This window comes from Argiope bruennichi, chromosome 11, assembly GCF_947563725.1.
Source record: "Argiope bruennichi chromosome 11, qqArgBrue1.1, whole genome shotgun sequence".
NCBI lineage: Eukaryota > Metazoa > Arthropoda > Arachnida > Araneae > Araneidae > Argiope > Argiope bruennichi.
Window position 1 is genome coordinate 63,122,496 of NC_079161.1, and position 14,257 is coordinate 63,136,752.

Consider the following 14,257-nt stretch of genomic DNA (forward strand, 5'->3'; position numbering starts at 1 on the left):
ATTTAAATTTTATAAAATTGACACCACCTAATATTGAATTTGAGAACAAATTTACTTTACGAGTCCATGATATTTTGAAGAGTGGATTTTTAATTTACTTTTTAATCTTGAAATCTTTTATATACTAATGAATACACAGGTATTCGAAATAATTATGAAATTTATTTCATCTGATTATTGTTCAGAATAGAGAGACAGTACTAGGTCAGTTAGCTTCAGTAAACTATTTACAAAAAAATTTCTATATGCTGTGTTTATATAATTTTGCAGAAACTTATAAATCAGAAATGTTTCTCTATGTGCATGTTAGAAAATGAATACAATTTTCGATTTATTGCTTACTTGAAATAAATGCAGACATAAACGAGCTAAAAAGAACAGGTGGAATTCTTTCAAATATTAATATTAAGAGATGAAGTTGGAAAAAATGCATTGATCTAACTAGGCCTTTTATTTTTTGCATGTGTTAAAAATTTTTTATTTCAATACAAATATGTAAATTATACTGAAGAAAGAATAAAAATACAATTGCATTATCTCATTTTATCTAATTGTACATCTTAAATACCCAGTTTAATTTGCTTTTAATAGGGGAAATTATTCACATTCTCACTAAAGAATTATTGTTCAAATATTTCATTTTATTACTGTTTTAATAATAGAAAATGTGATCTTATACCTCTATAATTTAGATCAATTAAAAATACCTTAGGGAATATACAAGTTGATTCTAAATATTGATAAGACAATGAGAGTTCCGATTATCTGAATTAAATGGGGATCTATTTGGATGAAAATTTCAAATAATATAATTAGGAGAGAAACTATAAAAATTGTGTATAAAGGTATCACTGTATTCCTATTATCCTAATTATGATATTTTTCATTCTCCTGTTCTAAAAGAACATTTGGAAATTCTAAGGTATATAATATTTAGAGAAATAAGACAATAAAACATTTTTGAGCCTGAAATTGCTAAAGAGAGAGAGAAAAAAAAATCTTTTCATTTTGTTATACTTGCCCTAAAGGATTACCTCTTTCTTTTCATTTTTGTTTTCCAAATACATAAAGAAAAGAAGGCAAGGACTCTTACAAAAGAACCATTTATTTAAAGTACACTTAAGTTTTTTAAAAAAAACAACAAAAGATGAAAAATTAAAGAAACTTCTGCTTTCAGTCCTTCTCGGCATTAGCATTCAGATGAAATTCTATTTCAGACTCAGTCAGTTTCCTGATGGGAAGATAAATAGGTAATATTTATTTTAAAATAAAAATAAATTTGAAGATTTTTAAAAAAATTAGAGAATTATAATTATTCCTGTTTATTTGGCCCTTTAAAATGTAATTTTTTCTAACCATGGTATATTAAAATATATTTAGTTTTACAATTGACTTCTGAAAGGCAATTCATTTGGCTTATTACATTAATTTAATTTATTAATAACTAAGTAACAAATCAAGACACGCTATTTTATGCGAGAAGAAATTGAAACATCTAGGATTCTGTCTTAATGAAAAGATTTATGACAACTAATGCCAACTTATATAATTTCATTAAAAAAAAATTGATGTATTTCGTAGTAAGTATAATTCCCATGGTCTTAATAAAGGTTAAATACAAGATATTATCTTTCTTTCAAAATAAAACTATCAGATTCTTCGCCATCATAGACATCAATTACTTAAATTTAATAGCATATTATAACTTGCCATTGTACAACCAACATAATGTTTAAGAACATAATGACTAAGACATGCATTCAAGAATTCTATATTGTAATAACTTTTTTACTACATAATTGTTTATGATTTTTTTAAATCTTTAAGTAAAAACAAGAATAACAGTATTTAAAAAAATAAAATTAAAAATAATCTTAGTGCAAATTAAAAAAATTAAAGCAACTATAATTTGAAATAATGTTGCGTGACATTAAAAGAAATACCTTTTAAATTATAGACATTTCTAACGATCTTAAAAGAATGGTTCAAGCATTACCCATTTAAAATGCATTTATTTATTTAAAATTTAATTATTATTATTTTTAGCAATATATATACACATCTGAAGAACTTGGCACTAATTTTCAAACTAAAAAAATTACTTTTTTTTTTAATGATACATTAGAATTCTTAGGTAGAGAATAAAATTATAAAATTCAATCTTACCTAAATTTACGCTGATCTTTAGACACAACACCAACTTCAATTTCCGATGGCTTAAAATCGGCAGACAACACAGTTGCAAGTGCAGATATAGCAAGCTACAAAATAAAATTTTTATTTTTCTTATGTTATCTTAATATTATCAGTAGGTATTGATAGTATTCAGGAAATAAGAAATATTTCTCATTTAAAGCTTTATAATTATTCTTTACCTGGATAGCTTCATCATGCTCATATACAGATTTTTTCTTGAATTTCTTTTCTAAGTAACTGTTTGCCTCAGTTTGCTTTACACCAACACTAGCAGCCTTATATCCACAATAATAACCAGCAGGATCTGCCTTGTATAATTGAGGCCCATGTTCTTCATCATACGCAATTAACATCATGCCTAAAAATTAAGAAACTAAGAATTAACTTGACAGAGAAAAAAAATGTAAAGAGAAAAGCCATTCCTGGCATACTGTAATCCATAATACGTTCATGAGCATGAAGAATAACATTTCCCAAAAAAGCTGCATTGTACTTTCATCATCATAACCATATCATATTGTACTTAACAATGGCATACAATGTTCTATGGATGTCTGATATTATATATGTAAATAAGCATCTTTTAATCACAGATGTAACATAATAAAATAAGCAAAAAAAGGTCAAAATAAGCTAAAAATTGACAAAATTTAATTAATTTAACCAAATCATATATTACACAGCATATTTGATGCCAAATGAATGCACATTTTTTTTTTAAAAAAAAATGACATAGCCTTCAAAGAAATATTATTCATTTGACCAAGGGACATGATGTGTTAAAATAGTATTCTAAATGATAATTTAATTTTCTGATAAATATAATAATGAAACAATTATTATGGGAGTTAAATTTTAAAACAAGAATTAAAAAGACAATAATGAATGAGGAGGAATAATTAAAATTTGATTCAATCCAAATTTTCTTATCTAGATTTTGAAAATCTATTCATTTTTTAGTTCAATTTTTTTCAATCAAAGTTATAAAGGTGCAGTTTTTAACAGGCAAATTTAATGAAAAATTAAAACTATATTAATAGACCATTTTATGTACAAAATTTTACATTCACTTCCCCCTTAAGATACTGATGACTATTTAATCAATATTGGATACTGTACGAAAAGTTGAAGAACTAGAAAAAGATCAATCAATAATTTTTACTAAAATGAACAAAATATATTTATTACAAATCAAAGTGAATCATTTAAAGAAAACTGGTAAAAAATTATAATGTGCTTTTGAAAAAAAAAAAAAAAAAATCTATATCGCAAAAAGTTCCTGAACAAAATCAGCAAGACATTCAAATACACATTAATGCAATTAATATAGCATGCAAGTACACAAAATATGAACACTGTGTCTGTAATCCATAAATTAATATACCATGAGCAATTTCATCCCTCCCATCCTTAAAAATAACTTTCTTAGGTGAATTATCAGAATATTCAGTTTATAGATCAAGTCCCATGTAAATCAATGGAAATCCCACCACAGTACACATAGCAGCTGTACTTCTTAAATGCTGTAGCTTTGACAGAAAACTCCATACACACCTTTCCTTCTATTCAGTTTAGAAAGAAAAATTGTACTAATCAGTTTTTTTTTTTTTTTTTAAATTTATAGTCACAAATTGAAACATTTGATGAAACTTAAAAATGAGATGAAAATTTTACTTACTACATCCCAAAGGTCTCATCTCAGCATTCTGAGTGTAGATTTGCGATATATCGGCAACTCTCTTACATAACATATCAACTGGAATGGTATAACCATATTTATATTTCCAGTTTGCAGCTTCATAACGTGCTCTCAAAATCTGAGATTGGCCATCAGCTATAAAATAAAATTATATTAAATTATTGGAAGTAAAATATTTTTTAGAAGGATTTATCATTCCTTATATATTAATTACAAGTATGTGATTAATCACCAAAGATGTCACATTTATTGCAACTTACAATTAAATGTTAAAAAAAAAAAAAAAAAAAAGTACTGACTTTGTTGTCATTGATAAGCGGTTAAGCTAAAATTTCACAATTCAAAAGTCTGCAATCTTTTAAATTTTTAATACTTATTGTCTTATTTATAAGACCATTATATTTCACTTCTCTGAATAAGCCTAGTAGATTTCATATTTTTTTTTTCTAACAAGTCAAATTCATAAATAATCTTCAATTGGCTTATAATAGTTGTAAGTCAAATTTTAAAGATAAAATGTTATCATTTTGCATTTTATTTTCAAAGAATTCAAAAGTGATCATTTTTTATATTGTATTTCAAAAACTTTTAGTATATACCTTATAATTATTTTAAAAGCAATTTAATGTCAAAATTTTAATAATATTCCATTAAAAAACAGAATTTAGCCATTTAGTTCTATTTCATAGTTATCTGTATTTTGATGTTCAATATAATTTAAAAGAAATTTACTGAATTGGGTGTTAATGGGCGACACTTTTCAATACATAGACTTGTCTTAAGGTGTAATTTTAAAGCATTATGTTATAAGAAACACTGCTCAAAATGATCAAAAATTTAACCTTAATATATAAAAAATTATTTCAAAAATGTATTAAAGGAGGTTATTGTACTTGCTCATTACAATGATGTGACATATACATAGATGCTATGAAATCACTGAACACATGCATATCCCAGTGGATACATTAAGGAATGATTTATACCAATCACACCCTCAGATCATTTATTGCACAATAAAGGTCCCATGAAATATCTGGGACTTAAGATTTGGCCCAATCTCTGTATGTAGTAAATGGATGATATTCATATTCAAAGAAACCTCTATAATACAACAGTGACAGGACAGTAAATGTAAACAAGTTATTATGATATCAATGAAAGATATAATTACAACATTACAAAAACAAAAGATAAGTAATGGAGAGGAAAGTTGCAATAAACAAGGAGTTACCTAATTAATAGATATATCTGTAAGCAAAGTACATTTTAAAAAACATCCTGCTTTGTTAATTATCATGGCACACATTTAGAAGTTGCTTCTTGTTGATTTGTTGGAATAAGAAACCTTTGCATTACAATACCTTGTTCAGAAGTGAATTGTGGAAAATTTTATGGATAGGAAAGGCACATTTTTATTTGCAAAGAGCAGTGAGTACATAAAAACTGAATAATATGGGTAAGAAAAAAATCAATTATTTCAGCAAAAAGAGTATGGCCAGAGTTTGCAGCAGTATTTATTATTATAAACTATTGGTTAAAGAAAGTATAAGTGTCCTATAAGGTTTAATTACTTATACTTTTTTTGACCAATAGTGTTGAAAATTCTAAATATAATCAATCATATCAATAAAGAATTTCAACATCAAAGTATTGATAGCAGAATTTTATATTTCTATCCTCATTTGCTCTTATGATAATTTTTAAATTTTAATACCACAAAAACAAATGTTGAACACTTTTAAAAATAAATGACAAAAATTAATTACAGTCAATCACCCATGAAGACATTTTATGAATGATACACACAATGTTTAAATTATGATATAGATCAATTTTAAGTCATTTCTTTATGCACTGCATCCATAGCATAACTGATATTTTTGAATATGTTTCAGAATTTATTTGCTTACACTTCCAACTCGTGACAAAAGGTAGTGAGCATCATGACGAACATTGTTCACATAATTGAGTGTCTGCTTCTCAATTTTCTTTTAGGGATATTTCAATGAATACTTTCATTGTTTATATTTACATGTGAATATGGACAATGTGTTTTTTGTTGCTTCCCCTTCATATGCTTTTGTTGATCAAAATTCTTTCAGTTTGCTGAATTCTTGACATATATATATCTAATAATTTTCCAAGACAAACATTCCTAACAATTTTCACTATCTATTAGTACACACTTTTTACACCTTTATTGTTCATTTTCATTGTTTCATATACGAGGGCAATTCAGAAACTAACCTCCGGTTGATTGAAAAAAATACACCAAGTTAAGTAAAAATATTTTAATATATACATCTTACAACTACATCTTTGCACTATTTTTCGACATAGTCTCCATAACGATTGAGGCACTTATCGTATCTCTTCACAAGCTTTGAAATTCCTTCTGCATAAAAATCACCCGCTTGTGCCTTGAGTCAGCCTGTGACCGCATCTTTGAGCTCTTCGTCGTCATCAAACCGCTGGGACCCGAGCCATTTCTTCATACGCATGAAGAGGTGATAATCGCTTGGCGCCAGATCTGGGCTGTAAGGTGGATGGTTGAAAACGTCCCACTTGAAGGACTCAAGAAGGGCTGTTGTTCTGCGAGCAGAGTGAGGACGGGCGTTATCGTGCAAAAAAACGATACCGGAAGTCAGCATACCACGGCGTTTGTTCTGTATAGCCCGTCGTAATGTTTTTAGTGTTTCACAGTACACGTCTTGATTAATTCTCGTCCCACGTTCGATGAATTCAACCAACAACACCCCTTTGGCATCCCAAAACACCGTTGCCATCAGTTTTCTGGCAGAAAAATCTTGCCGGGCTTTTTTTGGTTTGGTAGGCGAATCTGAATGTGCCCACATCTTTGATTGTTCTTTTGTCTCAGGGTTCACGTACTTAATCCAGGTTTCGTCACCGGTCACGATTCTGTTTAACAATGGTTCTCCTTCGTCCTCATAACGTGACAGAAAGTCTAATGCAGAGGCCATTCTTTGACTTTTGTGGTGGTCGGTAAGAATTTTGGGCACCCATCGTGCACAGAACTTACGGTAACCCAATCTTGCTGTCACTATCTCGTACAAAAGAGTCTTAGAAATCTGTGGAAAATCAGTAGACAACTCCGCCATTGTGAAACGTCGATTTTCACGAACTTTTGCATCAACTGTCTGAACGAGTTCGTCAGTCACCAAGGATGGTCTACCACTCCTCTCTTCATCATGAACGTTTTCTCGTCCACTTTTAAATAAACGTACCCATTCACGGACAACTCCTTCACTCATAACTTTTGGTCCGTACACGGCACAAAGCTCACGATGAATAGCTGCTGCAGAGTATCCTTTGGCTGTAAAAAACCTTATAACAGCATGCACTTCACATTTGGCGGGATTTTCTATTGCAGCACACATTTCAAACTGCCACAAAAACTAAACTAGCGCAGGTACGATGTTCACTCGACTATGGCTTGATGCCGACTGACCTGCTGAGCGTGTGAATGCACAGATGGCGCGCTACTCCCCCCACTACCCGCACTGTGACCAATCGGAGGTTAGTTTCTGAATTGCCCTCGTATATTCAAGCCAAATCATTCTGTTCAGAGGTTCTTTCTTTGCAATTTTCTTTAAAACAATCAATATTTCAATTTTATTTTTAAAAATGTTGACTATATATATATTAAAAAAATGACATAGATATTATAACATTTTCTTACCTACAAGTCCAGTCATTACAGCTCCTATATACTCAGTTATACTATAAATATGAGAAACAGAACTTGGGTCCAACAACTTGTCCTAAAATAATGTAAGTAATAGAAATAATATATTTTCAGAAAAATCAGTACATCATGAAATATTGAGTTAATTTACTAACTACAGAAATTACATAACTTTCAGTATTTAGTTGTATATTCTCTTTGAAATAAGAGTTGATATCAGTATCATTAGTAAATAGCAATTATAACTCCTTTATCTATACTTATATATAAAGCTCAATGTGTGTGTGTGTTGGTGCTCTACAGAAAAGACCATTTGACCTACAGCTACCAAATTTGGTACATGTATAACTTGGAGGTTGGGAATGTGCACCTAGGGTCCCTTTTTTTGAATTTTTAATTAGAATTTTAATTATTAATTAAAAAACTAACTTTTCCGCCAAAAAAATGAGTAAGGGTTCAGTTTTTTTTCCCCAACAGTAATGAGGCTAGGCTTAAGATTTTTCGGCTGATTATTTCAAATGATTCTGTTTATTTTCTTAATGTTTGATGCATTTAAAATTAAACATTGTTAATTAGTCGATCTTTCAGATTCATTATGAAGTACTTTTGAATTAAAATAAAACAGAATAAAGGAAATTAAAAATTTCTAATCTGCATAGCGTTACCCCAACTGGCATAGAAAAACTCACGCATTTGCGTTACCGTAACTGGCGTTGGAAATTCACGCATGCTCATTGTGTTCTGATTGTTGACATGACAACCATTATCAACGGATGATTTAAATTATTTTTAGATTAGTTGCATGCTTTTGTAATTAAAGTGTATTTATGTAGGTTATATATTTTTTGTATATGCTTATAGTTTTAAGTCCATCGTTTTTTAAGTAGTTTTTTTCACCTGTTTTCAATTGATTATTTTAAACAACTCGTTTTATTTTCTTAGTGTTTGATGCATTTAAAATTAAACATTGTTAATTAATCAATCTGGTTATGATGAATCTGAGAAAATTTTGTTGACAAATTCTTGAAATATTACATAAATTAAGAAAGATATTCTTTAGTGCCCATAAAGTTTAAATGCTCAGTGATTGTTTTCAATAATCATATAACAAAATACTTTGTTTCAGTAAAAAATATTATTATATTAATTGCAGGTTAATCCTTTCCACTTTAATTTAAAGTATAAATTCTACGGGAGCTAACAGAAAATTAGAGAGATACATATTACGTAACATATACAATTGAAGGCGTTTATAATATTTTGAGTGAATTTAATGACTATCAAAATTTGAAGTTTTAAAATATTTTGATGAAGAAGCTATCAAAATAAGAATTACATAAAATATTTAATTATTAAAATTTTAACAAACATTAAGATTGGCGAACCGGCTGGTCGTCAAAGGCGGCTAATTATAATATAAAGGTGGCAAGGTGGAGAAGAAGAAAATGTTTATCTTTAAAGAAGCATAATATACATCCCCCCTCCCCCCCCACACAAAAAAAACATGGGGAAGCACTGAAATCATATTTAAAGCATTTTATAAAGCCTTTTTTTACAATAAGAATAAAAGTTCCAAGATATTAAATTAAATCAAGAACTTAAAATAATTAATCGTCAAATGCATAGGTTTTATATTTTTAAAAGCATTGGAAGTTACATAAAATCCAATAAATAAATTATATGCAACCTCTTAATTTCATCATCTAACACACACAAAATGCAATTACAAAAGCAACACAGATAATTGTTCCAATTTAAGAATATTAAATATGCAATTATCATAATAAAGCACTTTAATTTCTGCACGATTTTAAACGATCAGATATTATTAATCAATGTAAATAAAACCGCTAATATAAAGGAAACACTAGAAGTCTTACTTTTTCCCAACAACAAACAAACAAACAAAATCAAAACTCCATCATTGCTCTTAATCACAAAATTATACTATTCACATTGCAAACAAAATAGATAAAATTTTATTTGGAAATATTTTTAAACTATGCCATTCATATTACAAACAATATACTGCTAAATATTTTAATTGCAAATATTTTATAATTCATTCATACTTACAGGTACTTTCTTTTGTGTTACTAAAACGGCAACATCCTTGCCCTTTAAACCAACAGATGTCAATCCACCTTGGTTAATAGCTTTAAAGGCATATTCTAAAATAATAAAAATAAAAGCAATCAAACTTAATTTATTAAACAGACAAAATAAAATTTTGCAGAACTTCACTATTTTGCTGATTCATTGTTTGAAAGAAAAAATATTAACTTATAGATAAGAAGTATTATATTATTTTTTTAGAATAGATAGAAAAAGTCAGGATTTTCACTAGTACTAAAAATAACTAACTTAACTTAGAAAAATTTAAATAAAAAGGCAAACATATACAATAAAGATGCTAAGTCAATGGCCATATCCTCCTATATGATATACAGTCACTAATATTGCTTCTTGAGGTTCTCCCAAAATGTGGGTAATTTACGATTAATTTTATGATAAAAAATAACTTACCAACTTGATATAATCGCCCTTCAGGCGAAAATATAGTTATATGGCGATCAAAACCGGCACTAGTTGTTCGCGACATGACAAAACAAAAATTCTGAAAACTAATGACGGCCTATGTTACTTCACTTCACTTCACTTGAATAAACTAAATTTTAAATAAGAACTCGCAAAACAAGAGCATGAGACTGACTTTCAGAAAATTTAGTTTTTAGCAAAATTAGGAAAGAAAAGAAAAGTTAAATAAAAATAATGTAATAAAACGGAGTTCTTTAAGTGCAGATTTATTTTGTTTGTATAAGATAAGAAAGCTGGGAAAAAATTATAATGAAAAGTGGAGAAAGGAGCAGAGGACATTAATAAATTTTATATAAATGTTATCTTCTCCAGAAAATCGAAGTTTATGGTGATAGGTTTTTTGAACCAGCAATGAAATACTTTCAATTTAGCACTTCGATCATGACAAAAAAAAAAGGAACTTCTGTTGATAGATATTCTCTGATACTCTGGTGGCAATAAAATCTCGTGATAGCTGACAGAGGTCCAGTGTCTATCGGGATTTCAAAACTGAATCCATTTTTTATTTATTTTTTTCCTCACATAGATTGAAATAACTTTTCTGAAGTTTTTCCCAATGTTATACAGCAAGAATTGTAGTTCGAGTAGAAATTGCCGGTTAAAATTTTATTTCCAGGAAAGATTTATTGTATGGGAGAGTTCAAAATTTGTAAATTTCAAATTTATTTCAACTATTTATTTTGATAAGGCTGCTTTTTTCTTTTAATATGGGAGTATGGAAAGTAAGTTGCTGAGAATTCCTCGTGTATATGTGGTAGCGCAAATGTTCTTTCGTGGATTTTTGAGGTAAGGAGGAATTAATTACTATAAATAAAAAAATGCGGAAAATGCAAATAAATGTTTTATCATGATTCTGAGGGAATCTAAGAGACAGAGCAATTTATATTTTTGAGCCTTTTTTTAGTTTTGAATAGTTTGAAGTTTTCTTGGTTTATTTTGAATGTAAATATGTTCGAATTGTAGCTGGGTGTGTGTGTTTAATCCAAGGAAAGATGCTTTCTTGTCTTTTTCTTATTTATTTTCACACACACACACACATATATAAGGAAAGCACATAATATATATATTTAAATGTAGAAAATGCCGCTAACAAAGGGCGAACGAATAATGCCTTTTGCCGCTAACAGAGACCGAGCGGTGCCTGCTTGCACCAGTTTCACTCCAACTCTCAAGTTGAAGTGTTTACAATAAAGGGTGCTTAAGTGCTCTTCACCCACATTCCAAATATACATATATTTAGAGCATACTGTGCCATCTATGTTCAGTATTAATTAATATTAACTATATGAATATATATACAAAGAACAAAAAATACAAATAAAATAATTAAATGAAAACAAAATTACAAATAATAAAATCACATAAACAGAATGTTCTATCAAAATAGAGTATTACAAACCTTTTCAAGGAATAATGGATATATCATGTCAGATTATTCCAGGCATATTTCAAAATTCTGATGCAATTGAAAAATAATGAAAGGAAAATTCATCATTTTATACGCAAGTGCTAAAATAAATTTTTAAACATAAAAAATTATTTATTGAAATCATATGTAATAAAAGATTCGAAACACATTTTTAACCTGCCATTCTCATGTCGAAGAATTTTGAATAATAATAGATCAATTGAGCATGATTACATGGATTATATAGTAGATCTACTAATTTGAATCAAACTAAGAATTCCGTAATGTATTACATAAAGCTATAAAAATTAAATTATGCACAGAGAGAATGAAGCACCCTGCGAATATGTTGAACAAGTATTCTGTTACTGAACGACTGCATAATATCCTCTCATCTAATAAACTGCTTCTGTAATAAATTTTGGTGCTTATGTTTTCACTATTCAGCATATTTAAAGCAAAAGATAATAATTTACCACTAGTGTTGGATTTCAAAACTAAGGTATGCAATCTTATGAACCCAATGATTCTTTTGAAAAATGTTAATGCAATGCTTATATTTTTGAATTTGCTACATAAAATGGATATCAAGAACATTTATGAAGCAAAAATATACGAGTTAATAGCCAAATATATTTTGAAAATCAAATGAGGTAGTCTGGGTATGTACTGAGCAAGCATTCATTTACTTAAAATTACACCATTATATAATATTCCCTAATTTAATAAAGATATAAAAACAATCAAAACACCTAAATAAATTTTAGTGCTTATATATTAGGTGCTTGCATGTATTTTAATTAGTGACATCTACTGGTATACATGTGAAGTATCTGTATACACGACAATGGTTTTAGATTTTACCAATTTACTATTACTTTATTGTTATCACTTTGAAAGTTTTCCATTTAGTTGAGTTATTCCATGTAAAAAGATCCCAATTATGGAACTCTCCAAATTGCCTTTTCGACATTCATTGTTTGATTTGAAGAAATCTACTGCCGAAGCCCATCTGAGATTTTTGGAAACTTATGGTGATGCTGCTTTGCCATATCCCACTTGTCGGTTTTGCTTCCAACGATTTAAGAGCGGTGATTTCAATACCAATGAAGAACGGTCTGGAGGGCCCAAAAAAAAAAAAAAAATTCGAAAGCAATCAATTGCAAGATTTATTGGACTGAAATGGGAAAAAGTTGTCAAAATGATGGAAAATAATTCGATTGATATATATTGTACCAATTTTTCTCAATAAATGCCTTTAAATGATTTTCATTAATAAATCATTTTTTCACTTTAAAATGCCCTTTTAAAGTGAAAAAATGATCAAAATAGATGCAAGAACCTAATGGTATATGCAATAGAATATCATTCAATAGTGAATTTCTGTGCTTATATTTTTACTATTATATTTAAACCAAATGATAAAAAATTGTCTTATTCTCAACATTAAAACGTGCGATTCTTTCGGACGAATTCTTGGGAAAATATTAATTTAATGCTTATATTTTTGAATTTATTATATAAAATCGATGTTAAAAACAATGATGAAATAAAAATATACGAGTTAAAAGCCAAATGTTATAAAAATGGAAAGAAATGTATTTTTAGTGTAATCTAAAAAAAAAAGCAAAAAAAAAAAAAAAAAAAAAAAGGTAAATGGTTTTCACCAAGTAGTTAAAAGTTATATATTACTTAATGATACTTAATTACCCAATTATTCAACGTAACCGGGTTCCTGAACTACCAAAGAAGGTAGGTTCCCATCTAGTCTTTAAATATTTGGTTTGAATTAATAAATAATAAGTCCTTTTTATGTCATAAAACATTAAAATAATTGTGAAATCCTCTTCAAATGAACAGATAATTGATTTGGGAATTCAGGAACTACAAAAATTGAGAAATTATTATATCAAATTTGATCAAAAAGTATGCTTAGCATTTTATAAAGTTTTTTTTTATAAGATAGTTGTACCATTATTTAGATTTTGCGAAATTAATATCAAAATGCAAATTAAAAAATTAATTTTTCCTAAAGAATGAAAGTAGAAATAAAAATTCAGACAATTTTATAAAGGTAATTATTCAAAAATAATTAAGAATATTAAATAAAGAAAATATTCGACATTTCCACCAAAAATTGACTTTTCAATTGAAATGCGCAAAATTTTGAGCAACGCAGAATTTTTTCTGTCACTTTTCTTAAAGAGTTGCAATATTAACAATCGCCTACCAACAAAGATCAAGTATTCATGACACAAAAGCTATCTTTTGTGATGAACAGAGTTACAATATTATTCTTATTGTATTACATGCAATGAACAAATAAATAAAAATCCTTTTAAAACATATGTATATTAATAAATTTATTTTTGAAATTTCATTGTTGTTAAAGTATTCTGAAGCTTCCATATCAAAATTATTACAATTATACAGCGACAATGTATTTCAAAAATCCAGATTTTATTGTAAATGAAAATATGCTTTCAAAATTCTGAAATGCTGAAAAAAAGTTTTAGATTTTTAACCTAATTCTAAAATTCTCTGTAAATCAGCAAAATAGTTTTAAAAACAGTATTCTGAGCTGCCAGTCAGTTTTACTGAAATATAGGATGCAGATCTTATTTGCACTCGTATGGTGCCTCTCATT

General features: G+C 28.1%; 1 protein-coding gene across 1 annotated transcript; it reads right to left on the reverse strand.

The window, feature by feature from the left end:
• Positions 1–1,087: 1,087 nt before the first annotated feature.
• On the reverse strand, positions 1,088–10,268 carry LOC129957138 (proteasome subunit alpha type-6-like). Its single transcript, XM_056069302.1, has 7 exons — positions 10,131–10,268; positions 9,681–9,775; positions 7,599–7,680; positions 3,875–4,030; positions 2,376–2,554; positions 2,167–2,261; positions 1,088–1,231 (listed from the first exon to the last, which is right to left on the reverse strand). The coding sequence occupies exons 1-7, from the start codon at positions 10,204–10,206 to the stop codon at positions 1,174–1,176; spliced, it is 741 nt and encodes a 246-aa protein (XP_055925277.1). The 5' UTR covers positions 10,207–10,268; the 3' UTR covers positions 1,088–1,173.
• Between the last annotated feature and the right edge of the window lie 3,989 nt (positions 10,269–14,257).